Genomic DNA, 27,957 nt, shown 5'->3' on the forward strand with positions numbered 1-27,957 from the left:
TACCACAGTAGTCGTACTCACAGGTGAGTATGTACAGCTGTTGCCCTTCCAGTCTTTTCTGCCTGCTTCAGCCTGATCACCGACTGATAAAGTCTGAGGTGGCAGATTTTCATTACAGCCGACATCGTTTCATGCACAATGCACCATAAATTGGAGCTACTTCCAAAGACACAGGTCTATCATTCCTGTTACATTTTTTCCTGACGTTCTTTTCCCATTTTCCTTTGTGTCTTGTCAACAGTGGATAGCTATACTGGAGCCAATATATTATTTATGCAGTGGTGTTATAGACCAGAAAAGAAAACTGAATGGCACTGTAACTAAGCTGAACCATCTTTCCCACTCCAAATTAGTTTTTAACAAAGATTCAGATCTTTTGTCAGGTTCACTTTATGACAACGTGAATCCAAACAGAGCATGGGAACAGAATGAGGGATGTGAACAGGCCGAGGCCTTCAGTTGCCTTATATTGTTGATGAAACCAGGACACGAGTCAGATACTCACCACCTGTTATTGGTTTACATATTACATTGCTTTATTAGTCAAAGGGAAGAAAACCATATCAGTGGAGAACCTGAGTAAAGAGAAGAAACATTTAAGGTTGTTCCTTTTGATGTCAATATGATTTCATTCCCTTTAAGTAAAATTTGGCATTTATTGGCTAGTAGACTGAAACAGGAAATTATCTAACTGTTCTTGGTTTCAGGTAGGAAAAATAATGCCATTTCCACTATCTGCCTTCCTGATAAGCATACTCGCAGCACATGAACCAAGCAGCTTCCCCAAATGCTGATACATTTATCCTTTCTTATTCTTCTTTCATCCTTCTCTAACTGCAAAATACATTTTCCTAAAAAGGAAAATACTGAACAAAAGAACCTCGAAGACATTCTAAGGCAATAGGCAGGCAAAATATAAATACAGAAATTAATAACATTTCTCATTAACAAAGTCAACAGCTGAGAAGAGCATAGCTTAAGATTGATGTTTCTGGCAGTGGAGTCACAATGTCTTTTGCAAAAGACTCTAAAAGTAGTAGCTGTAAATTATCTTTAAATGTCTGCAAATAGGCGTGCAAACAGCCAGGACCAGCTGGTTGGCAATCTTTAACGTGACAGCAGTATCAAACTCATAACAGCTCAAAGCACACAAGGAAAAGAAACTCATTTTATGGTATGCCATGGAACTGATCAATGTCTGAATAGGCAGGGTTTATTTTCTTTATCCTTTTCCCATATTGTACACCCTCTCTTCATTACACTGCAATTTTTTTCTTACTTATTCTACTATACACCAAATACTCTCCTACTTCTCTACATTCAATGGGCCCTTTAAAATTAGAAGATCCACTCAAAAGAACTTGCAGGCTTCCAGTCTTTGTGTGCACCTTGGCTGTCTCTTGTCCAGCCATCAGGATGAAAACTCCGTGCAAATGATCCTACTACGTGCATTCATTACCATAGGAATGAAATGTGACCTCTCCAACTAAATCCCCAAATTAGGACAAACATGGGAGCAGAACTGTAGGACATGTTATGTGGCACAAGTATCTGTATGGGTATGTGGAAGGAGAGTGTCACTCCCTTAAGGGTATCTGGTCAAGGACCTTTTCCAGTGCAACAGGGACAGTAGTAAGAAGAGGAGGAAGCCGTGAACAAGAACATAGGAGGACACAAACCTGACCAACATGATAAGGGAGGGAGTGATGAGAACCAAACCGGGTCAGTCACATCAACTGATAAGGGCATGTGAAAGTGTGAGAAAGTTTATTCCAGCGAGGTTACCTGACTGGGGACCTGTCCGTTGGGAAACTAAGGGGGAAAGGGGGAAACCACGAACAAAACATGCTGAGACACAGACCTGACAAAACAGACGTGGAGACAACGGCAAGAAACAAACCTCACCAGGCACACTGACTGACGGGCGATCAAAAAACCACAGGTACTACTTCCAGGAAGACCAGCCTGGACTTTGCAACTGATAACATGGCATACCGGGGAACCCCGGCCTGCGAGGAGTGCGGGAATGGACGGAGCTGTAGAGACCCACGGGGCGGGGGACGCGCAGGGGAAGGGGCAGCAGGGGGAACCAAGGGGGGAGACAGAAAGGGGCGTAAGAGGGGCGGCCGGCTGGAACACGGGGCCGGTCAGCACGCTTGTCTGGCCGAGCCCCGTGCCTGATGGGCGCAGTCCATCCCAGCATCTTGTACCTTCCTATTAAACCTCTTCTGCAGCGTCTCTCTGCGGATGCTCGCTCTCTGTCCCCTGTGAACGTGTGCTGCGAGGACCGGGTGCCCACTCCCGGTGAGACCTGCGTGGGCACGAGGGGAATTCGGTGCCAGCTGCTGGGGTCAGACCGGGGGGTGGGCACCCCCGGCCTGTGGTGCCAGCGCCTGGAGCGAGCGGGGTCTCCGTGTCAGCTCCTGGAGCCAGTGGGGGTCTCAAACCGCCAGCCACTGGGGTGGGAACGGCGCCTGTTCCCCAAACCAGCTGCCCCGGTCACTGCCCGTGTGCCTGGTGCCGGCTGCGGGGGGAGACTCTGTGTCTTCCCCAGTTCTGGTATGCCTGGGGTGCGCACGCCTATTCACCAGCAAACTTTAAGCTGGAATAGCCAGTGACTCGGGGGGCCTAGGGTCCGGGGCAGGGTCCCCAGCCCATTTGCTATGCAATATATGTTTTTAGAAAAAAAACCACAACAAACAAACAACAAAACACTCAACCTCTAGTACAGCTTGCTGACATAGGCTTTTCTACTCTGCAAATGGCAGAAATCAAGTCAGTGAATTCATCAGCAATGTGAGCAGATTCTGTTCCATTAAACAAAACCAAAACCATTAAACAAAATACAGCCAAGCAACCACATTGTTATTTTGGCTGCTCAGAGATTATGCCTCTAAACTCCCTCACTAACTGCAGGGTTGTGTCAGCAGAGAAAAGCAAAAGAAGCATGAGAGAAGCAAACACATTACAAAGTATTCCAGCTGTCAATCCGCACAATTTTTTGGTGACTTGTAAAGAGTAGATGGCTATACTGGAGCAGACCTATACTGTTCTGGCAGTCTGCTGTTTTGGACAGTGCCTGATAATAATCATAGTTACAACATGGATGGACATACAGGTCAAAGGAATTTCAAGGCTGACATGCTCATCAGACGTACAGCCTGTATAGGCCACTGAGAAGCACATCAATTACTGATGAGTCTTCTTCCTGAAAGTAATCTCCACCTATGTAGACCGCACAAACTCACTATAGCCTTCCTGCTATGAGCTTGTGTACTGATAAGGGTTTAAAAAGGATCAGTTGTCCTCAAACCACCAGCTGAACTGGCATCCAATGTACTCCTGGAATTTAAGTCACTAACTCCAGTTGGTACATTATGTATCTCGCATCTAGCCTGGATGTAAGGGTACTGGGACATCTATTAAAAAATAAAGCTGTATCCTTTTGTTTCTGCAGATTTTTAACTTAAAAGTTTGTACAAACTGCCCTTGTAAATGAACTGGAATGAAGACAGACACTCTCCCAAACTGCTTTGGATGAAGTGTGATCTGTTCAGCAATAATTGAGTACACACGCATTCTAAAAAGCAAAGCTGGCACAGGAGGCCAGTATGATATAGAAATAAGATCAGCTCATACTGAAGTGTTGTGCCCATGTGAAAACATTCTGCCACAAGAATAATTTAGTAAGAAAGCTTTACCTCAGATCAAGACACGTGAGAATGATATGCTCTTGCACAGATCTAAAAAGAAAATGGAGCATGAAGTCTTGCTACATGAAATAGTAACAGAAAACTGCAGGTATCCTTCCCCAGAATCAGACCAAACCCTTTTTCATTTCTTTAATGCTCCATAGTCCAAGAAATTATTTTCCACCCTTCCTCTCTCACTGTTCCTTTTATTAAGTCCAACTATTTCTTGTATTGGCTACTTTTAGAGTTCTGGACTTTGCTTGCAATAACAATCTCTCTCCCCACCTGCCAGCAAAAGGATGGCTATTTTACAGATACCTTCAGTATCAAGATTCATCAACACAAAAATGGACACCAGAAAGCAGAACAGTACATTAAAAGAAGAGCTGAAACTACAGTTGTGCAGTGATTTGGTAAGATTAAGATTCTGCCATTCAATTTAAGTGAGTTAAGTGGTAAACAAGACACCACCACACAAACAATTAGAAAAGTAATGAAGATCAGTATAGATGATGGCATTTTGTGTCCATGAGACACTAAAAAAGAAACTTGACTAGTTTTCTTAACTAAAAAGGTCAGTTCAGACCTCAGAAGAAATAAGAGACCAAATCAAAGGAACAACAGCACATGTATTTGTTAGTTTCATATGTATGTTCTGTAGAAAAGGACTCAGTAATACACAAATTGCCTGCTGATGATTTGCTATTAAATATTCTATACATTGTGGGGAACAACGTGCCTTTTGCACAGCTAGCATAGTAGTGAATCAAACACAAATCACGCCTACAACAGTAGAACCCAGAGTTCCTAACTGGGATCACAGAGCATACTTCCTGTTGCTCTAAAATAAAGGAAAATGCATCTTAGCCCTAAATGGCTCAGGAACAGAAGCAAAAGGAAAAGCTGCCATGAAATTATAAATACAAACAGACACCCAACTTGTGCAAGATCCACTGACAGGCAAAGATAACAGCACTAAGGAGGAGATGTTTGCATCCTCAGTTACGATGCCAGATATGTAGTGATATTCTGTTTCCAGTTCCATAGGTTTAATATGATTTTGAGCAAACTTGGTCATGCCCTTTAAATACAACAGATTTTAAACATAGCCTTTGACCCAAAAAGTCCATTAGCAATTCCATGACAGACCAATACAGATCATTCTATATCTGCCATAATTATATACTACTTCTCTAGGGAATTGTTACTGGTCATAGCCAACAAAGAAGACTGGAAAGGCTTCCACTTAGACCTTGTCTCTTAGTGCTTCTTAGGTCCTTTAACAAAGAAAAACACTTGGGACACAATTTCATAGCAAACTGTTTAACATTTCAGTGCATTTCACTGTAACAGCCCCTTCTTCAGGCTCTTCATGTTTTTAGGTACTTGAGTTCGTTCTTTACCCAAATAGTGTCTCTTGCTCTTTCTACATGTGAAAAATACTCTTTAACTTTACAACTATACCAGTTATGAAGACCTGACCTACACAAGTGTTATTGAAAGCTTTCTATTAAGGTGTTTAAAATTAAAGGATGGCATCTTTTGAAATTTTCATTGTTAGTTTAACTGGATTATTTCCAATACAGCTAATCTAAACATTGTCTTTTGTAACAGCAAGTACGCAAGCAATGAGTGCTTCTTAAACCCTGACCAGGCAAGAATCAGCAACACAGCTGCATGAATGTAAGTGCATGCACACGCATACTTCAACAAGAGAACTCAGAAGAACTGCTGACATCCCCATACTGAGCTCAACAGTTAGCTACCAAACAAGTAACAACCACAAGAGCTTATGGGCATCATTTCCATCAAAACTGAAGTTCAGATCCTAGTGCAACAGTTTTGTAATCTTGCAAGTATATGATTAAAGCTTTGCAAGTATATAGTTGAAGCTTACAGTAAAATGTACCTGAAGTTAAACCTAACGGCTTCGGTGAACTTCATAGCTCCTTCATCACTCTTCTCCAGACAGATTATTTTTTTTTTGGTAGGTTTAGAATCCAAACTAAGAGACCTTCAAACACAAGCAACATGTACTACAGAACACAGACATACACACATATGTAGCTAAGTCCCCTGGGGTTTTTTGTTGCTGTTGTTTTCGCTATTTTTATGTTCTACAGACAATCTTTATAAAAGATTAGTTTCATCATATACATACTATATTACAGCCATATTTCTACCACATGAATAAATACTTGTAATATATTAAAAAAATCAGAACATAAATCTTGCTTTTGAAAACTTACCAATGCCCAACGTATTTAAGGCTTACTAAGCAATTTCAAATTTGTAATAGTCTCTACATTTGAAAAATGCATTAGTAAAGTTTACAGATTTTTAAAAACAGTTTGACCATCTCTCTTAAATGTTTAACAGCTTCCCTCCTCCATAAACATATGCTAGCTTTTCTTCCACCTCTCTCCTTTCACACTTCATGTTTTTATATTGTTGTCTTTACAAAAGGAACAAAAGTATAAAAAAAGACACAAACAATACGCAGTTCAGCTCTTTTCAAACTTAACAAAATTCTATTAAGTATTCAGGGTAGATTTGGTTGGCATCAAAGATAACAAAGATCTTTGGGTTCCAGGTGTTATCCACACAGCTGTCATACAAGTTCACAAAACTTCCATCTTTTGAAGGAGGCCTCATGTATTTTGAATCACCATTGATATAGTCACCAGTTAATACACGAGCAAGAAACATGACTTTATCTGGTCTATGCAGATGAGGCTGCAGATTCACACCATGAATTTGAAAAGTATCTCCATGCTTCATGTCCTCTTTGCAGAAACGACTGGAATATGATGCATCTCTTGCGAAATAGGTCCCTTTCAAATAAAAAAAAAATCTGGTAACATTCTTATCACAACAACTTAACTGCTAGAACATGTATATAGGTATCAGGATGATGAAAGATGTCTGTTCTTTTATGTTCATTAGCAATCCAAATCTTTTTTTTTTTTTCCTAAATCGTTAAGATTACAGCAACATGACCAAATATTTTAGTAGGGACGTTTTAGTAGGGAGATTGTCTTGTGAGCAACACTGCTTTGTTGGGCATCCCTTCCCCATGCTCCCTGGTCCTACCAGCCAGTTGTGACAATTACATTTCTTACTGCATCCTAACTTTAAGTCTTAACTACACTTGATGTCAAAGCAGAGCTATATTAAACAGCTCTTGGATAAACACAGGGAGTACATCACGAAGAACATACTACAGGGAACACTTAACAATGTTGAACTGTTAAGATTACCAAACTGTTGCATGTGACAAAAATATTTACCTTTTCCATATACAGCAGCATGCATCCCATTTATTCTCCAGTCAAAGTTATGAATGCATATTGCTTCTACAAATTCATTACTGGTGCCGTGAAATAACATCTGCTCATTAATAGTTGGGACACCTCTTTTCTTCTTTAGTTGAGCTTTTTTCCTACAGAGAACACACAACAGAGCATTACAAACATCTGTACAATCAAATTAAGTTGCTACTCTGAAAACACTGCAGAGGGGAAAGAGCTAAAACACTCCATAAATTCCACTTTCACAAGTGTCTAGATGATCCTAGTTTTTAAACAGATCAGAATTCTTAAGGTATGTGTTTAGAAATCACATACTTCTGGATGCTATGGACTATTTTCAGAAGTAATCCAAGATTAAGAAAAAAGGTCTTTTATACCAATTTTATCAACATTGTTCATAGTTTCAGTGTGGTCATTTTCTGCAGATATGTTTTTAAAAGAAAGACATTTTTCTCCCATTTTGTTCCTTCCGCCTCCTTACATAGCATGGTGTCCTAGTTTCAGCTGGGATAGAGTTAATTTTCTTTCTAGTAGCTGGTATAGTGCTATGTCTTGGATTCAGTATGAGAAGAATGTCGATAACACACTGAAGTTCTCAGTTAGTCTAAACAGTACTTAGCAACAAGTCAAGGATTTTTCAGCTTCTCATGCCCAGCCAGCAAGAAGGCTGGAGGGGAACAAGAAGTTGGGAGGGGAGACAGCCAGGGCAGCTGACCCAAACTGGCCAAGGGGGTATTCCATACCATGTGACATCATGCCCAGTATATAAACTGGGGGGAGTTGGCTGGGGGGGGGGGGGGGGTGCGGATCGCTGCTCGGGAACTAACTGGGCATCAGTCGGTGAGTGGTGAGCAATTGCATTTGCATATCACTTGTTTTGTATATTCCAATCCCTTTATTATTATTATTGTCATTTTATTACTGTTGTTATTATCATTATTAGTTCCTTCCTTTCTGTTCTATTAAACTGTTCTTATCTCAACGCACAAGTTTTACCTTTTTCCTTCCGGTTCCCTCCCCCATCCCACTGGGTGGTTGGGGACTGAGTGAGTGGCTGCATGGTGCTTAGTTGCTGGCTGGGGTTAAACCATGACACATGGTGGGAGGGATAACAAAGTTAGTGGATTATAAAGTATAATTACCCAGGTAAACCAGCAAAAATACTAAAAATAAAGTTACTTAATTTTTTAGGTAAAATTACTTTAACATGATAATTTCACAATGGTTTTCTGAATTTATGGTTCACATACTGCCTAAAAGAGATAAGTTGTGCATTGACAGGGTTACATTGGTCTAGAGTTTTGGGGGGGAAAAAAAAAAAAAAAAAGATGACCTTATACTACAGGTGAACATATATTACATTCTCATGGGCAGAAGGCCATAGCACACCTTCAGTTAAAGAAGAGATACATTTTCCATCAATCTTTTTTAAGTGACTTTCTTTCAGCTGGGGTTTCCTAAGATTTATGAAGAAGCTGACTATGGAGCTGTGTCTGAATCACTGAGCTGTTCCTAGTTATGATCCCTTGACTGTCCAGACAAAAACAAGTCAGAGTGCATCATAGCTTTGCTCTTGTCTATGTACCTGAATTTTCTTCCTACAAAAGCCACAGTGCATGGGGCACTGTGCTACATACTTAGGTTTATCAGGCACATACTTAGGTTTCTCAAATTAAGCAATCTGCTTATAACTGGAGTGCACACTTGAATTGGGGAAGTGTTCTCAGGGCCTACAGTTGAGATGTCGTCCAAGGAAGTCCTATCAACCAGGTCCAGGGAAAGAGACAGGCAGCAAGGATCCTTTATCATATTAACGGCATTACATTGCAATTATGCATTATTTATAAGTAAGTACATTTCACAGAAGTTAAAATCTTGCAGTACGTAGCTTGAAGGATATATTTATTCTGTTTTATTATTCAGCTTTTTTTTTTTCCTCCTCCAGTTAGTGCAAACTAAAATACTTAAGTCTTGGCAACTTAATTTTTTTTGGTCTTTTTTTTTCCCCTACAACTGCTTTCCAAATCAGAAGAATGTCAGTAGAATCTCAAGGGCATCTGGAAGGTTTCACTAATAATCTCATTTGTGACATTCTGTGTCAGAGAGACAGAGGTTCCAGGCAGTCAAAGTTCCACTCTGTTAGCGATTCAACAAAACCCAGGAGCCAAGATTACCTGCCTCTTGAGAAAACTACTTGTGTGAGGCAAGACCTCTGAGCTAAGGGTTAGTAATGCTGCACATTTGAAATTTTTCTATCAGCAGCCCTCTATTGTTGGCTGCTGATCTCTGACAATGTATAAAGGTAGCCTAGAGTAACTTCTCCCGAAACAGGGGAACAAAACAAATTTATAGAAAAGGTGAATAATCAATTGTCCAAAACAAAACTGTCTGTAACAGTCCTTCACTATCTCTGATCAGTTCATTTCATAAAAACAATTTAAAATAGTCATTAGTATAGGAACTATTATAACAGGCAAACATGTTTTGACCACTACAATGACACATATAATCATTCAAGCAGTGCTCAAATTTAATCACTGACCTTATCGAACAAACAAAACACTTTCTCAAAACCACAAAAGTTTAAGTAGCAATTGTTCCTCCTAAGTAGTAGACTATACTGAGCACACTGGGAAGGTGGTTCTGCAGAATGCAGAAATGCCACAGCGGGATTTTTTGTTGATTTGGAACAGAAATCAAGGAGTCCAACTATTCTAAAAACCATCACCGTAGCACCTTCCACCAGCAGTAACAAGCTAATCCAGTAAAACAAAATAAAGCTGATCCACCGCTCAGAAGGCTCTCATACAGCCAGTTTGCTCAATAAAGGAGAAACCTAAAGCAAAACTAAATACCCGGAGACATGCTCTTTGTACATATGCAAGCACACAAGCTGTTTCTAAAGATGGTCAGCAATCGCACTGATAAAACACAGTTTTCTACTTGCCATACTTCTCTACATCAGACTGAGATGCATGAACCAAAATATGCCAGACTAAAATACACCTGTTACTTTCACTTTCCCACAAGGGACACCAAAAGAACTTTTAGTGAATTTGAAATGCTGGAATACCTTCTTCTTTGCAATATACTGCTGGGCAATAATTTCTTCACCAGTGTAAGCCCATCTACTCCAAGGCCGTATTTTACCCTCAGCAGAAAAGCAGCTAAGCCTCAATTGCATACACTTATTCCAGCAATTTTCATCATAAATTGCATTTTTTTGATACAGGAAAGAAGTTTTAAAACTGAAATTACTTTTCTCCATATACTTTTATACTGTACAGGTACTAAAAAGTACCTTGGTTTGTAGTTATATGGCAATACTGTAATACTCCTGACGTATGAAATTCTAATTCCCATTCTTAGTTTTGTACCTTGAGAATATTCTAGCACAGCATCCATAGATTCAGAGTTCTTAAACCATGAATTCTACTCACTGACCAATCAGGAAAACTAGTACACTCTCCAAATGACATCAGTTCCTAAGCTAAGCAAAAAAGGTCTTCCCCTGCCTCCCTCTGCCATCTACACTGGAGACTCAAAGGATATTTACTTTGAAGTCTGCTTGCTATTCCTATTCTCAAAAACTAAGACCGGTATTAAGATGGTATAAATATACCTCTACAGAAACTTATTTGTAGAAAGGTAGATGTTGAAACACAAGGCCAAGCAAATAAGCCTTAATACTTAAACAGGTAAACATAACCAAATAAATTTGCAATTAAGAGAAGGCTAACTCTCTTAACCAAGAACTTAAATTCATTTCCTTATGTATATTCATGATACAGCTTTAAATTAACAATAAATTACATATCTTTCAAAAAATCATACAAGTTATACAAATTGTTAATATACATCTGCTTAGTTATTTCCTCACTATATAACTTAGTTCAGTTGGTTTTAACAGTGTAGTACCTCTTCAAAACTGATTCTGATGTGTACTCCTTCTCAGAGGCTACACAAACAACATTTGTCAAATACAACTGCTTAAGACTGATACTACGAAATAAATGGAAACAGAACTTAGCACTTCCTACTTCTTCCAGGCCAGCACAATATGAAGAGGGAAAATAAGAGAACTTAACAAAAAGCTTTTGTAGCACATTACACTTAAAGAAATTACCTAAATATGTGCTAATTGGACACTTAATTCTGTCTTAGGTTTCATAAAGTTGAGAAGTTAAACAAGCCACAAATATTAATTTGCTTTGTTCTCTAAAAATTAAGATAATACAAGTCTGTCAAGGAATTGTTTTACGAAAAGCTTATTTTTGTTCTCCTTACTTCACCGTAAGTATCATGGGCATCTACCACATGGACATCCGGAACATCTTTAATGCATCAGTCTTATCAATGCTACATCTAATGCATATCTACAAGTATTACATTTCTGCACCTGTAGAAGCTACAGAGTTTTGAAAATGGAAATTTGAATGCAGAGGAATGACAAATAAAGTTTTAAAAGAGTAACACATATTTTCATTAATAATAAAAGCAATTAAACATATTTCTGCTGCATGCCTTCAAGATTTGCTCCGTTAACAATCCTAAGACTGTTGGTTTTAGAAATAATCTCACCTGCAAAAAAACTCCCACAAGTCTAGATTTTGTATTCTCTTAATTCTTTTAATTCGGTGGCTATCCATTGTTTTTCCAAAGAGACTAGAAACTTCATTATATTCATTTGTTTTCTTTTGCAATGGAATAAGCTGGAAAAAAAAAGGTTAGTACGATTTCAATTCAATGCATTATTTCATTATCACATGTTTTTGACCAACTTGCATACCAACTCTTACCTGGTATGGCTCCTCAGTATTTACATTCTCCCAGTGTGAAGGCATAGGGATAGCCTCATTTTCACAGATGAAACTTGAAACAAAAAAGGTAAAAACACATCACATCAAAGACATGAGGCATTTTCTTCCTGTCAAACTCCTGCTCCAAACAACATGGTATGCAAAAAACCCCAACTTATACAAAACTACTTAGAGTTTTAATTCAAACAAAGGCTGCTGTCAGCAGGTAAGGTCAAAGGCAAGAGGTCTTATTTTGTATTTGAATTCTGGCTTAGCTTACTATAAATAAACCACGGTAATGAACAGTTTTAATACACCATTTACACAACAAAAGATAGGGAGATAAATCAGAAGAGATGGTCAGAAAGGTCCGCAACATCAAGAAAGCAACACCAATTTAGAAATGTGAGAGTGTAGATACAGCCTGAACATTCCAAACTATCAGGAATTACAACTAGCCTAAGCCTCTGGAAACTGAGCCCTCATCTGAAGTATTTAAAAGCATCATGTTAGAAATACACAGTTGAAAATTATAGTTGAATTCGTTTTTAAAAAACCAAAACCAAACCCTCAAGAAAAAAAAAAGTGTTTTAAGCATATACACCACATACATAGCAGCTTTTAAGCCTTAAAACCAGGACTAAAAGAAGCAATCTCCTGAAAGTAAAGAATGGTGTCATCACATGGCAGAAGAGTACTGGATGCAATTATTCAAGAAACAAAAAAACGGAAGTGAATTGCCAAATTATTGCACGCACTCTTCAGCAAATATCTACTAAAAAAGAGTTGACGCTTCAAAAAAAACAACCAACCAGGCTCTCTTGAATGTCCACATAAAAAAGATGGCTACTACATTTCTTATTAAAAATGTCAGATTTCTTTTTGAAAGTATAACCAGGCTACAATTTAGAACTAAAATTATTTCTAAGAAACTATTTGGGGAAAACCCCCACATATCCCATATAGTCAATTATACCTGTGGTAGTATCACTGCATAGATCAGTTTATTGTTTAGTGAGTATCAGATTTACATCAGTACAGCTTCACATCTAATGACTGATCAAATGGTAAGAAACTTACAATCTAAAGCAATTAGACTCATAAAACAATCTGGTTGCTATGATGCAATTTCTTGTAATTTCAAATCATTTTGGAGTAAACAATTAAAACATACAGGCAAGAAAATATAACTCAAATATTTTTTGCTGTTAGAATAATACCTCTAAATAATTTATGAAGTCATTATTACAATGGAACAAACTACTCCATTTTTTGCTGCTGCTTCTCCACAGAAATTCTGATTCAACAGGTATTTACAGCGAGGGACTCCAATTGCTAAAGTCAGGCACAGCTTTAAGAACCTTGCCAAAGGATATCAGTATTCAGTATGCCTTGCCTCTCCCACTACGCATTCCTTACTTTCTCAGAAAAAAAGATAAAAAACAAACTAAAAATTCATTTGTCACTCTTCTCTGAAATGTCTTCCTTCTTCACTTGACTAGCTCTCCCACCTTGGTTCACCTCTCAAATTGTTTGATGCAAAAAGTAAATAAATATAAACAATAAATACAAAACATATTTTTGTTTCATTTTACTTAGAAGAATCAGGAATAAAATAAAAATAAGGAGTCTTCCTTTTATTTCCTTACCTGAAAGCACTGATAGAAAAGGGAGCTCTCTTTATTGGACGTTGCTTAAGGGTAGTTAGGTTGGTTTGTTTCATCACTGTGCATAAAACAAGAGTTAGGATGAAAATTTCTGGAATTCATCTATAGCATACAAAACATTTAAGTGTCATTTTTTAAAATAACATTACTACACCCAAAGTTGCTTGACAGTAATTCCTATTTCAACAATTAACAAATCAGCATTTTCAATAAATGTTTCTAAATACTGGCCTCAGAATCTTTGTCATTTATATGAGTTGACAAAATGAGCAAATATTACACAAACAAAATGTTTATTGTTAAAATACCTATCTAACATTCAGCCCCACTAAATCACTGGCAAAACTTCCACTGACTTTAATACAACCAGGATGACAAAGCACATTACTACTGTCCTTAAGGCATCATGACCTACAAACAGTAACATAAAAATCGTTCTTTAGCATTTGCATTTAGTGGTTTTATTCCAGATGCAAAACAAAGGTTTTTTCAAACAGACTTTTCAACACAAGCAAACATAAAACTCCTTGTATTGTTTCATACTACTTTACTCCCAGTACATCGCTGTTTTACCCAGTCCCCAATTTCTGTATTTGAAATACTATTATTTTCTTTCATTTGGAAAATGCTTCTATTTAAGCATATAGCTGTTTCGTAATTTAATCAGAAAATAAACAAAGTATGGATAGAAAAGCTTAAAAAAAAAAAAAAGGAAGTCATTAGAACACACCTTTGAATAAAGGACAGATTAATTTATAATTAGACATGAGAATCCTGTAATATCTGCAATTTACAAGCATGGCATAAGTGAGATCTTTACAATCTACTAGAAAAATCCTTTTGCCTCTCTCCTTGTTATTCTGAGAACAGAATTGGCTTCAACTACCTGCTGAATTATTAAATCACTTTGATGCCAGTATTTTGCAGAAAACTTCTTTCACATCAATGTTTCTTATACAGACTCTGAATGGAAGAGGTTTTTCAAGCTTACATGAGTTACATGTTAAAGAAAAAAGGTTCAAACTTCAGTCCCATAAATGTATGCTACTTACCACCTACAGCTGAGGTAAGTGGCAGTTATGTGATGGAGTGCTACTAAACAAGACATGCTACTTTTATTAATAAACTACACTAGAAAATGTAAGAGGGCAGCTGCTTCTAAGAACTCCTGTGTACTTTCCAGTGAAGATGACATTTCCAGTCACAAGTTTTTGCACTAGATACGAGGACAATAATTTGCTGAATGAACAAATGAACCAGTGTATCTGGCACCTTCTATTATTTAAATTTACTCTATGAAACGATACATACCTGCAAAGTCTAGTGTGTAGTTAAATTTTGCAGTAGTAAAAGAAACAGAACCATGTGGGTTTGTTCGGAAACTCCTTTCAATATCTTCACTGCTAACAGAGCAATGACTGTTTGAATCGGTCTTCAAAATAAATGAAAAAAAAAAACCACATTTAGACAAATTCAGCAATAGGTAGTTTGATGTATGGAATCCATCATAGCTAATATAACCTCATAGGTATTTACCTGAAACATATGCCATTTACCACACTCAGCCAAATAAAACCAGCCCCACTGGGTATCAGAGGTATCCATCTCTTCAACTGAACTTTCCATCTTTGGAAGAAAATCTTCTGATGTTCTTTGAAGCATTTCCTGAAACATTCACACACATACACAAAAAAAGTTTTGATACTATTTGCAAAAATGCATTATTTGAGAAATTCATAAAAAAGCAAAATAAAGTGAATTTTCAATACTTAAAAAAAAAACCTTGGCAGGCAAAGGGCTGATTTGTTTTCTCTTTTTCAGAAAAATTCTCAATTTGCTACTTATCCAGTATTATCCTTTAAGTTAGATAAACATTTTCAAAACTCTCTCAAATGTCTGTATGTGTGCCAGTAACGGCAAGAGCTATAGGTTTTATCAGATCAAAGAGGTGCTAAATTTCATACTGGTGGTCACATGAGCAAGGCCATTCATATATACAACAGGCTCTGAGTTACATACCGCTCAGGAATGAAGTGTTGGGGTTACACCTGATAGCTTGATGAAAACATCTACTAGGTACTCACCAGCAGTGAACAAATCAGACTGGATATCAGAAGTTATCAGAAAAAAAACTTAAAAACTAAGACAAAGAATATAATTATTTAACTGTGCAAGTCCACGTTATTCCTCAACACTGCATGAAGCTTTGTTTCCCCCCAATGCACCTGCTTAAAAATGATACAGTAAAATTACTGGTATTCTGTACTTGTAATTAGAGAGGTTTGCACCAAAGCCAGAGCGGCTTCTACACCAGCAATGACTACCATAGTTGGGATTCTGCAGGATGGAAGAAAAAGGATTGAGGAAAGGATATAGCAGAGGTCTACAAAATCATGACAAAACCAAAAAGGGAATAACAAATCACATTTTCTTCCAACGTAAGAAGGAGACACCTATCAAAGGCTACACGTGTCAAGTTCAAAACAAGTGAAAGAGAAAATTCTTCATAAAACAGATGGCAATCTATGGAATTCCTTTTCCTGGTATGCTGTGGATGCTGCAAATTTCTGGAAGTTTGAAAAGCAACTAGACAAGTTCAAGCCTACCAAGAGCTATGCCAGAATACCTTTGGAAGCACAGTCCCTGCCAGATTACAGCTCCTTCTTCATACATCAGTAAAATCCTGAAAACTCTGAAAGTACTTGACTTTACTTGCACACATCTCCTAACGTGTCAACTCTGTCTGCCACCCCCCTCCTCAAGCAAAAATTCTAAGTAGGTTGAGGGGGATCTTTCAGAGAAAGAAGCTTGCCCTACTCCCAGAAAAGGTCAGCAATTCATCCACTCTAACTGCTTAACCAAGACTGGCACTCTTCCCAACAATTTCCTCAACTTAACTTTTGCTTCCAAGAAATGGAACAACACCCTCCAGCACAAGTAAATCAAACAATGTCCAGTTAATATCCTGGATGCTTCAGTTGTTTCCTGGACACTTCAACCCAGAAAAAAGGAGAGACCTGAAGTAGGCATCAGGTGGCCAGTGCAACTGGGACAGGAGTTAAGAGCAGAAGGCACTTCTTCCAGCACTACAGAAGGCATTTCTTCCAGCACTACCCTCCCCCCTTATTTTTCCCAAGCTAGCCATCTGTGGTTGTTTGAAAAACAATCCCAGGAACCTCTTTAGGTGCTAGCTAGAGACTGTATTCTAACCATCAAAAGCTCCATGGGGCTACAAAAATCTAGGTGCTTAGAAAACAGGGGAATCGGAAGTGGGCCTCCACAACATCTCTAAATTGCAGAACTGGAGGGCAAACCTACTTTAGTACAAATGGAAGCTTACACAAGGCTCCATACATGGATAGCTGACTCAAGTTCAACCAGAACTACACTAAAGGTACATCAGCTACACGGAAAAATATTTTGAAACAGATAAGAAAATTGTTCTCCATTTCAGAGGGCATCTGCCAACATCTCTTCTATTCCTCACAGCAATGCAAAGTCACAGAGCCTACACTCGCCTGGTGTTAAAGCACAAGTGGCCAATATCTTTTGATGACGTTTCACCTTCAACTTGATTCTTCCTCTCAGATGAGTATTTGGCCATGTCCCCTCCTACAGACAGGAGGCAGAGGTAATCTACACTTTTTTAAAGCTAAGCAGAAAGCAATTCAGGCTTTTTTTGGTAACATTTAGTCTTCTCACATTCCCACTAACACGGCCAGACCTCAGCTCCATCGCAACGTTAGTTTAGGGCCTTGAATCTGATCAATCAAATCAGTATTGCTGTTTGAACAAGTTACAAACAGAGGAGGCATGCTCATCTGTGCCCAGTCAACACGCTTACACTCCTCTGGGGGCAACACAGCCTCCAGAATAAACCATTTACTAAGGGGACAGTTACTCTCATAACTTTCAAAAATGTGACATTCAATCCACATGTATTACTCTAGCCACAAAGTCTAGGGAAGGCAGGTAGATTCCAGGATACCTAGAAGTATGGAATAACAACCCAAAGGCATGAAACACAGAAAGCCATAAAAACAAAAGAGCTGTTCTCAAAAGTGATACAAATCCAAAATGCTTGAAGGAAATTGCTCAACTTACTGATGAATTCAAAATCAAACTGACACCGTTTATAAGGAGCAGGTAGCTTTTTGTCCAAAAACTCTGAATGCATGCAGAAATCTCAGTGGGTTTTTCTGGATCATAGGACGTCAACTATCAAGGATGTAGCAATGGGAATTTTATTAGCAATGCCGTTGCTAACAGGCAGCTTCTCAGCTCCCATTATTAGCACTGTTTCTACTGGTCCAGGGGTTACCAGAACAGCTCAAATTAAACACAACTACTCTGGCAGCAAAAACTTCCTCCTAAACAGAACGAATGCTCGTTGTGTGTTGTGCTGCAACTGAACGGCTTTCCTACTACTGGGAATGCATGGCCTCATTTTTCCAGAAGTACTTTTAAGTTTGAACGATAAACACTCTTTGCAGCATGTAGAATCACAGAACGGTTTGGGTCGGAAGGGGCCTTAAGGATCACCTAGTTCCAACCCCCCTGCCATGGGCAGGGACACCTTCTGCTAGACCAGGTTGCTCCAAGCCCCATCCAACCCGGCCTTGAGCACTTCCAGGGATGGGGCAGCCACAGCTTCTCTGGGCAACCTGTGCCAGGGCCTCGCCGCCCCCACGGTAAAAAAAATACAGAAGCATCCCGACAGGCGATTCGGGCTGCGTTCTCGTCCTGCCCGCTCCCACCTGGCAGGCTGGGCTTTACTGCCGAAGACTCTTTTACCTGCAGACGGCACCTTTGCCCGGCTCCCCGCTGGCAACACCGGCCGTGCCAGGGGTCTCTCCGGCCCCTCCTCAGAGAGCAGGGCGCCTGAGCTGCGGCAAGGGCGCAGGGCCGGGGGGGGAGGCGAGGAGGAAGGGCGGCACTGGCACCGGGACGGGGCGCAACGTGGAACGAGACCCCCACCCCCCCCCAGCTGCGTCGCCAATTACCCCCTTTGTGCCGCAGGGGACCGCCGCCGCACTCCCCCCCCCCCCCCGTGGCCGACCCCCTCCAGAACCGACCCCCCCCCCCCCCCCGACAGCTCAAGGTACGCGGCGGGGCGGTCCGGCCAAGCACCCCGCCAGCTGGGTTACCGCAGCCCGCCCCGAAGATGGTGGCCTACGCCCCCCCCCGCCCCTTCCCTCAGCGGCCCGCGGGGCCAGCCGAGTACGGAGACGGGCCGAGGAGGAAAAAGACGAAAGGAGCGGCCGTCGGCCCCCGCCCGCCCCCACTCACCGCATCGGCCGCCCACCCCGGGCCTGCTCCCCACATACCGCCCGGAGCGGGGCGGGGCGGGGGGGGGGGGGGGGGGGAGAAGGCGGGAGGGAGGGAGGTGGGGGGTGGGCAGTGCGTGTGGGCGGGGCGCGCCAGCGCTCGGCCGGCGGGCGCTTCCGTTAACGGTGGCAGCAGAAAGGGGCGGGGCGACAGCTGCTACAGGTCGCGTCCGATAGGCTCAGCACGCAGAGGGGCGGGGCCTGGTAGTACAAATGTGCAGTGGGGAGGCGGGGCTGGGTCCTTGTCACTGCCGCTGGGAAGGGGGAGGCCGTCGCTCTTCGCCCCTCGCCGCTCGCCCGGGGCGGAGCCGTGACCCTCCCGCCCCCCCCCCGCGGCGGGCGTCTGTCGGCCTGCGCGGCGGCGGTTCCCGCTGCCAGCCGCGCGGGATCCGGGGCCTTCGCGGTGCCCGCGGCGTTCTGGCGGTGAGGGGCTGTGGAGCAGCTCCCCGCGCTGCCCGGTGCCCCCCTCGCCCCCCTCAGCTTCGGCGCCGTGTCCTTTTGATCGTTGGCTGCGCGCCTGCATGGCGACGGGCCTCTGCTTGGGCAGGGAATTTTTACAGCCCGTAATTTTCCTGTGAAATACACGGATGCCTGAGCCTGTGTATGCGTTTGATTCCGTGTAGGTAGCATTTTAAAGAACTGATACTGCGTTAGCGCCAGGCAGGGCAGCTGAAGTGACCATTCCCACCGCGCCTGAGGTGTGACTAAGGCAAAGAGGGAGTAAGAACCGCGGCCTGTCACCGGCGTCCGTCAGCTGGGCCTGGGGGTCCGTGGGCGGCTTTATGCTACAACCCAGACCGAGAAACAGCAGCGGCAGCAGCTCCAGGGGCCGCTCGGTCAGAGAGACCGCGGCCACGAGCACAGCTCCCCCCGGCCTTTTGGTGCGGGGGCTCCGGGATGAGCGGAAAAGCAGGCCGTGATGCCTGCTAAAGCAGTCTGCAGTCAGCCAGAGGGCTGGTGACTTCAAAAAACGGGCAGTCCTCATAAAGCTGTGCAAAGCCGTCACAGCACATCCTGCTGTGAAGGGTTTTCGTTGAGCAGCATGCCAAAAACAACACAGGTGGATTGAAAACGAGGAGTTTCTCAAGTTCTGAGGGAGTGTCAGGCAGGATATATATCCAGATTCTGGCTGTGCTGACCTTGCCTCTGAATACAGAGTTAGAAGAGGTTATTTTTCTGAGTTAAAAGGTTAAGGAGCTTGTGGTGGATCACTGAGGGTATTTCACTGGCATGAACATGATGCTTCTGGAATAAAGGAGTGTTCCAGAAGTAGGGACATCTTTTTCCAGCCATGAATAACACTCATGTAGGGAATAGCTTCTCTGTGCAGCCTCTCCATCTTTGCTCCCTGTGCCGGGCCAAGATTATCTCTCAGGAGAGAAAAGCATTTGTGGAATACTTTTGTGCCCAGTTACACTGGACAGCAGAAGCAACTGCCAGTAGTTTCTTCAGTGTCTGGGGAACATAGTCAGCAAGATTGAGATGATCAGAGAAATTCCCACACTACAAACTGTGGGGTTGGGAACCTGTGGTTGTCTGGAAAGTCTGGAGAGGATAGTCATCCATAAGAAGAAGAGGTGAAATTACATCCCACATCTCTGTGTAACCTCATGGTGTCTCTTTCCACCAGCACCCAAGTGATGTGTGAGAGTGTTCTGGGTCTGGCTGGGATAGAGTTAATTTTCATTGTAGCAGCATGTATGGTGCTGTGGTTTGGATTTGTGACTAAAACAGCCTTGATAACACACCTGTGTTTTGGCTATTGATGAGCAGTGCTTGCACAGCATCAAGAGTTTCTCTTTTCCCACTTGGCACCGCCCAGCAAGTAGGTTGGGGTTGCACAAGCATTTGGAGGGGATACAAGGACAGCTGACCCAAACTGACCAAGGGGATACTGTATGCTATATAACATCATGCTCAGCAATAAAAATGGAGAGGAGAAGGATTTGGGGAAGGCAGCCATTGCTCAGAGACTGGCTTGGCATCGGTCTGCTTGTGGGAGGTGGCGAGTGATTGCCTTTGCAGCACTTTTTCCCCCCATTCCTCTTTCCTTCACTTACTAAACTATCTTTATCTCAACCCATGAGTGTTCTCACTTTTGCTCTCCCCATCTTGCTGGGGTTGGAGGCTGGGTGTGTGTGTGAGTGAGATACTGTGTGGTGCTTAGCCACAGGCGGGGGTCAAACTGCCACAAAGTGAGAAAAGAAAAACTCAAGAGTCTCTCTGCTGTACGCGCAGTCAGGCTTCCACAGAGCTACAGCATGTTCCTGTACTCAAGTATCTGCACATACGTGCATACCAGCACCTGGTCTAATCCACTCACTGCATCACCCCACTCTTTGCCCCAGGACAACACTGGTGCTATGAATTGTCAAGGGCTGCGTCATAGCCAGGTGAATCTGAACCACACCTGAACCAGTGCCGAGAGGAATTGATGTGTGACAGTGGTTGGAGACTACTACAGCGTGCGGAGTCACCCAGCTACTGACCTTACTTGCTGCCTCACGTGATCTGTTGCTTGCAGGGAGGTTGGACTGGGGCTGTTGCAGAGAGCATGGAGGCAGGTCTGGACTGTGGCCTGTTACCACTGGCCTGCTCATCCATGTGTGCACCAATGATACTGTCACGGGAGACCTTAACAAACCAAGAGTGGCTGCAGGGCGCTGGAGCCCCGGTGCTGTTCTCCTTAGTCCTGCCAGTGGAGAGGAGAGGCTTGGGTAGGAGGGGACCCAACCTGCGGGTTAACACCTGACTGCCCAGCCGGTGTTGCAGACAGAGCTTTGGCTTTTATGCCCACGGACGCCCTCTTTGAGGAATGGGGAGTGCTGGGGAGACACAGGGTGCCACACGGGGCTGGGGCAAGAGGAGGTTTTGCAAGAGGCTTTCCAGCCTAGCTAGGAGGGCTTGAACCTAGGTTCTTCAGGGGATGGTGACCAAAGCCCGAAGAGAAGGGGAGGCACAGGGCGCGGGAAGGAAGCGCCGGGTGAAATGGGTGCGCAGGCTTTTGCTGGCGAGCTGCAAGGGGGCACAGCAGGAGCTGGGCTTGGCCACAGCACAGGTAATGCCCTCGGTGGCCAGGGCGCACTCCCACAGCCCTCCCGCTGAATAGGGAGGGCAGAGGAGGTGTGCTGACGACAGGGGCAACTGACTTTGCCGGGCAAGGCAAGGGAATGAACTGGACATACGCAAGTCCACGGGTGTAGGGGTCGGCGTTCGGAAGATCTCGCGTTGTCACGGAAAGTTAGAGGGTTAGTCGCAGCCTTGTGATGTACCTGTAACCCCACCTCCCCTTGTTAGTATAAAAGGAATTAACTGCGCAATAAAAGGCGGAAGTTGGCGCTCACACTGTGTGTGTTATCTGTCTCTTTCCCTGGTCCGGGCCGACCAGTGATCTAAGCGTGGCACCTTGATATGTAGCGAATGCTACACACGGGTCCACCTGAAATGTGGCCAAAGGTGCTGAGGGAGCTGACCAAAGTCACTGCAAAGCTGCTCTCCTCCTTGAGAGGTCATAGTGAGCAGGGGAGGTTCCTGATGATTTGGGGAGGCATATAGCCCATCTTCTCCCTGGCCATCTCCCCCAAAAGGCAGGAAGGAGCCCCCAGAGAACTACAGCCTAATCCCCAGCCCTGGGAAGATCACAGAGCAAATCCTCACAAAAACTACTTCCAGTTGTACGAAGGACAAGAAACTGATTGGGAAAAGACAGCACAGATTTACCACAGGCAAATTATGCCCAACCAACCTGATAGCTTTCCACAGTGTGCCAAGTATTCACTTGAGTGCGCGGAGAGCAGCGAGTGTTGTTCACCTGGACTGTGGTCTCTTTGCCAGTTTCCCAACCCTGTAGCCAAACAGTTGAGGTACAGTCTGGAAAAGTGGAAGGCAAGGTGGGCGAGTAACTGGCTGGCTGGACTAGTGGGCTTAAGGGGTTGTGATCAGCTGTTCAAACTAACTGGCAGCAAGTTTATTATTCGCATTTCTTGGGGACTGATACTGGGGCCAATACTGTTTAGTGCCTTTTTTAAAAAAGATCGCAGGTCAAGAGACATAGTCATGCTGTGCCACAGGCTCCTTCTGCACTCCTCTCAACCCCTCTCAAACTCCTCCCTGTTGGTCTCTCTGAGAGAGCTACCCTGCATGCTTTCAGAGGCTGTTTGAGGCTATGTGCTTGCTTCTTCCCTGCCCTAAGCATACTCTGCATGCAGTGGGGTTCTTCTAGTCTGCTTCCTACTTTCATGTCCCTCCAGTGGTACCGCGTGTTCTCCTTGGACTCCTCTGCTTCTTTCTTGGTCTTTGTGAGGCTACTCTTTGCTCCCTCAGCATTCTTTCAGTCCTTCTCCTGTATTTTTTCACCTCTTCAAGCTACTGTATGCTCTCTGGGTCTCTTTCTTGCCTAATTTTTTCCACCTTTCTGAGGCTAGTCTTTGTCATCCTTTACATTTGCAGGCTTTATGCTGTTTTCTTACCTTCTCTGAGACTACTCTGTCTTCTCTGAGGTTATTTCTGGTTCTCTTTAGTCTCTCAGGCTCTTCAAGGCTACTTTGTTCTCTGGGACTCTCTCAACCTCTCCACTTCTTCCCTAGCATCTCCAAAGCTGCTACGGCTGCCTTGCAGGCTTTCAGTCTGTTCCTTCCTCTCACTGAGCTGACTTTGGAGCACTTTCAGGCTTTCTGCTGTATTGCCACCCCCCCACTTTTCTGAAGTTAAACTGGGTTTTCTGGGGCTGTTTCAGTCTCTCTTCAAGGTTTGTGGCATCTCAGCAGCTACTCTTTCTCCTGGGACTTTTTCAGCCTCCTTGCTTGTTTCTTCCCTTTTCCAAGGCTATTCTCTGTTGCTCTTTCAGCCTCTCTCCTTCCTTAGCAGCTGCAGGCATACTCTCCTAGGGCTCTTTCAGAACCTCTGCTACTTTCCTGTTATCGTCAAGGTCTCTGGTGTGCTCACCGTGGTTCTTTCAGGCTTTCTACTAGTTTCTTTGCCTCTTTGAGGCTACTCTGTGTTCTCCGAGTCTTTTACGGATTTTGGCTCATCTTCTCTTCTTTGGTGCTACTCTTTGGGGCACTTTCAAGCTTTCTGCCTTTTTTTTTTTTTTTTTTGGTCTTCTCTGAGGACACCCTTGGTACTACTGGGTACTCTGGAGCTCCTTTAATATCTCTGATACTTTCTTGTTATTGCTGAGCCTCTTCGGTATTCTCTGGGGAGTCCTTTGCCTTGTCTCTTTGTTTCTTGGCCTCATTGACACTGCTACATTTTTTTTCCTTGGGCACTTACAGGCTTTCTTCCCTTCTTTGAGGCTACTTTATGTTCTCTGAATCTCTTCCAGACTCTCTGTTGCTTTGTTGGCTTCTGCTTGGCTCCACTGTTTCATCTGGGGATCTTTCAGACCATCTTCAACTTTCCCAGCATTTGGAGGGCTCTTCTGTAATCTTTTCCTATCTCAGTGTTTAATCAATTTTCACAGTTTCTCTGAGACTTCTCAGTGTCCTCTGGATGTCTTTCAAGCTCTCTACTCTTCTCTTCGACTATTCTGTATTCTCTGGGACACTTGCAAATTCTTTCCTGTATTACCAGGCTCTCAAAACCAATTTGCTGTTCTTTGGGGATCTTTCACACCTATTTCTGTTTTATTAGAGTATTGTTTTGAAGGAGGATGAGAGAGGACGGGGGGGAGGGATCTTTTCAGAGATGCAAGAGCTTCAGGAGCTCTGGACTTCAACTGCACTGGAGTTGGAATAGATCTCTGTGTCACCTTTTGCAATTTTTTTTGTTCCCTTTTGGTTTTGGTGGTAGTTGGAGTTAGGAGAGAAATGAGCTCAAAGAGGCACCTTTTAAAAAATCCTTTATTTTTATATCATCCTAGTAAAAATCTTTTATATAAAGGCGAAAGTAGGTATTGCATAGAAGAAACACTGGTGCAAACAACACCTGGTGGGAATGGCATGTTGTTTCTTAGTGTCTACTATCTACTGCACAACAGATGGCTAGCCCATAGGCAAACATCTCCAGGTTTCCCCCATGCCAGCTACAGGATGAAGCTGCTCAACTCTATGGAAAGAGATTATATCAGAGTTATGTGTGCCCTATTCCATGCTGCTCCCAAGAACCATCTGCTGGGAAAATCCCCTTTTCCTTCTTGCCTTCTCTATGCCTGACTAATACGTTGCCCAAGAAAGACCTCGAGGATCAGTTTGGCTGCCCTCTGCTTGCACCTTTCCTGTGTGTGAGTTTGTATTTCATGCATAGAAAATGGAGGGTAGACACAGGATAGGAGAGTTGGCCTAACATGACCATAGTCCAGGAACTCAATGCATGACACATAGAAGGCATCCTCTGTCATCTCAGAGACATTTATGCCATCAATTTTCTCATCTCACATGCTACTTAGCTATGGACACTTCTTTTGAGTGCCCTCCACCTGGGCTTCCTATAACTAACAGCCTTGGTACCACCAGGAGGGAACAGAATTCACTGCTATCACTTCAACAGCTTTCAAGTAGAGGTTCTTCACGCAATTCTCCTATTATGTCTCTACTTAAGTTCTGCTGCAGCTTCCAAGCGTGAAGCACAGTGAGACAGCAGGTATGCTACAGTCTGAAGGAACACTCAGAGAAACAGCACATTCACACACTTGAACTGTGCTTTCATGAATTAGAGATACAGAGAGGTATGCATTTATACAAATCAATATTTGTGTATATTAAAGATACTTTTACTCAGTATCAGTTTTTATTTAAAAACATGCTAAAAACTTATAGTTAAATAATCAGAGTGACATTTGGGGAAAACACACAGACAGCCACCCACCAGCATAAGCAAAAAAAGTGCATACATACATGAGCCAAAGCTCCCTTTGACCAGTTTACAGGACAGTTAGTGCCTTCTCTAACAAACTGACTGATGCAGCCTCACACTTTCCAGGGCTGTTTTTTGTTGCCTGGAAAATGGCATTACTTTCCTGCCCCTTTCAGGATGTCTGTCATCACCTCCCACATCAGAGAGTCAGCTAGAGACACAAATCAGCCCTGCTTTTGACTCCCTTCCTGTAGGTGGCTTCATAGAGATGAATACATGAAGCTTGTGTAACTATCTCACTTAATACTGTGCTTAAAATGCCAAAAGTAGTCATAAAAAAAAGATTTCAGGATCTATGCTGCTAGATCGTGAAATGGAATGAAGCATTCTAGAAAAATAAGTTTGGATGGAAGGCAAAGTAGCTGAGTTTGCAACTACACATTTCATCTCTGAGTTACTCATAAACATTTTTTATTTCCTTATTACTTTCACTAATATATTTTACCATATTTTGTACAAAAACTGACTGCAGATTAAAATTTAAGATGTGGCAGGTACCACTGTGCGACCCAAAAGGACAGAGATGATGCTCCTGCTCAGCCCTGCACCCTGCTCTTTTTGAACACCAGAGAAAGCTAGAGAAAGCTAAGCACCTCTGCTCAAATGGAGAATGCAGTGGAGCCATCAGATGAAAATCGTCCTGTCTTTTCTTGCAAAAATGGGAACGCATCTTAGCAACTTCGGATACAGTCTTACATGTAGCAGCAAGTACATTGGGCATCAGGGCCCCTTCTTCAACATGGAACATCCATCTCCAGTGGGGCTCAGATGCACCTGGTCCCAATTTTTGTTAGAAATGGAAGTAAAACTGGATTCAGTTTCTGTGCTTTCCCTCTGCTTCTTCCCTGACTCTTTCAAAGGCAATCCAAGTGAAATAGCTGAACCCATATGGCATTGTCTGCTTCAGTGGGAAAGAAGAGCCCTGTGAAACTTTGGGCATTGTGCTCATATGGGCAAGGGCCATGCTCTAAGAATAGTAACCTCCTTCTTCACTGCAACACCCAAATTCATCTCTATCTCCCACACATTCACACTTCTTCCTGTCACACTGATTTCATAGGAACTCAAAAAAGTGACACATAGGCCACAAAAAACACTATTGCTGCCAGATGTACAGATGCATGCAGGACCTACTAGGAAGATAAACAGAGGACTAAAAACTCCCAGATATGAAGTGGCTCAACAGCTATTTCAGCCCACAAGGAAAAGATAAGGTGAATGATACAATGTAAATGATACCTTTTAAGAGTTTAAAATATAAATACTCAGACTGGACATTAAGAGAAAACTTGTTTACCAGAGGAGTAGTTTGACATGGCATGGCTCTGAAAGGCACAACATCTCCATCCTCAACAGTTTCTGAAACTCAGCCCAATAATGTCACAGTAAACCGCACCTCACATAGATGACAGTACCCCTTTGAGAGTGACATTGGATGAGGTAACCTCTGAAGGTCACTTCTGACTGCTGCTAATACAAAAAGCAGTGTTTCTTTCAGAGCTGAGTCGAGCCCTGACTGGCGTTAAATCAGAACATCCTCCAATGTCTGAGCCGTTCCTTCTTCCTTCACAAAACAGCAAAAACCTGGAACAACTCACAAATGGGGACTGCCTGCAACGAAGCAGCATTCAAACTAGAGAAATACATGTTCAAGTTTTCTAACAGGAATGTTGGTAAAAAAATGCGTTGCAGTGAGCTCTGAACTACCCCATTGGATGGACTTGGCAGTTCATCAGCAAGAACCAATACTGTACTGAAGGTGTGACAAACACGTACTGTCTCTGAGTGCTGTTTTGGAAATTGCCCCTTCCCTGCATCATCTGGTCACCTTTAATCCAACCGCATTTTCCAGCTCAGGGAGACAGCTGTCATCTGCCTGAGGAAACCCCTTCAATGAAGGGTATGGCACGACAATGTTGCCATCAAATTGCCATCCCCTTTCCTCGTATCCAGCAGCATCCCATGCCTTGGGCAAACTTTTTGAAACAGACAACACAATCTGTGAAGTCTGCTGCCAACTGGCCAGTAGGTCAGACTGCAATCTCTCGCCTTCGTGCCAGGGAGCAGTAACTTGCTTAGTCAGTACTTTTAGCTTTCAAAGCAGCATGATATCAAAGCGGCCTGACACTGCTTTGGGTGAGTAAAGGCATTGGAACTTTGCCTCACAGGAGCAGGAAGCTCACCATCTGGTCCACTGGGAAGGCATTGCATTCCATCTGAGGAAAGAGCCTCTGATTTGAAAGGAACCACCTTTGTTACAGTAAGGGCATCAAGGCCCTGATAAAGGTAGATGATGCCTCCCCATGGAC

The 27,957-nt window shown here is 42.9% G+C and overlaps 1 protein-coding gene across 1 annotated transcript; it reads right to left on the reverse strand.

The window, feature by feature from the left end:
* Positions 1-6,190: 6,190 nt before the first annotated feature.
* Positions 6,191-18,856, reverse strand: PARP11 (poly(ADP-ribose) polymerase family member 11). The gene is made up of 8 exons (XM_075051541.1): positions 18,759-18,856; positions 15,006-15,134; positions 14,781-14,901; positions 13,452-13,527; positions 11,803-11,875; positions 11,585-11,715; positions 6,983-7,134; positions 6,191-6,526 (listed from the first exon to the last, which is right to left on the reverse strand). Exons 1-8 carry the CDS (start codon positions 18,792-18,794, stop codon positions 6,213-6,215), a joined length of 1,032 nt encoding a protein of 343 aa, XP_074907642.1. The 5' UTR covers positions 18,795-18,856; the 3' UTR covers positions 6,191-6,212.
* Positions 18,857-27,957: the final 9,101 nt, after the last annotated feature.

Source organism: Buteo buteo, chromosome 19 (genome assembly GCF_964188355.1).
Source record: "Buteo buteo chromosome 19, bButBut1.hap1.1, whole genome shotgun sequence".
NCBI lineage: Eukaryota > Metazoa > Chordata > Aves > Accipitriformes > Accipitridae > Buteo > Buteo buteo.

Excerpts from the sequence above, each read along its gene's own strand:
- PARP11 (XM_075051541.1), bottom strand. The coding sequence starts at position 18,794 with ATGTGGGGAGCAGGCCCGGGGTGGGCGGCCGATGCG. Across the intron at positions 11,876-13,451 it reads TTTTCTATCAGTGCTTTCAG|TTTCATCTGTGAAAATGAGG; the intron begins GTAAGGAAATAA and ends TTTTGTTTCAAG. Across the intron at positions 6,527-6,982 it reads TGCTGCTGTATATGGAAAAG|GGACCTATTTCGCAAGAGAT; the intron begins GTAAATATTTTT and ends TTTATTTGAAAG.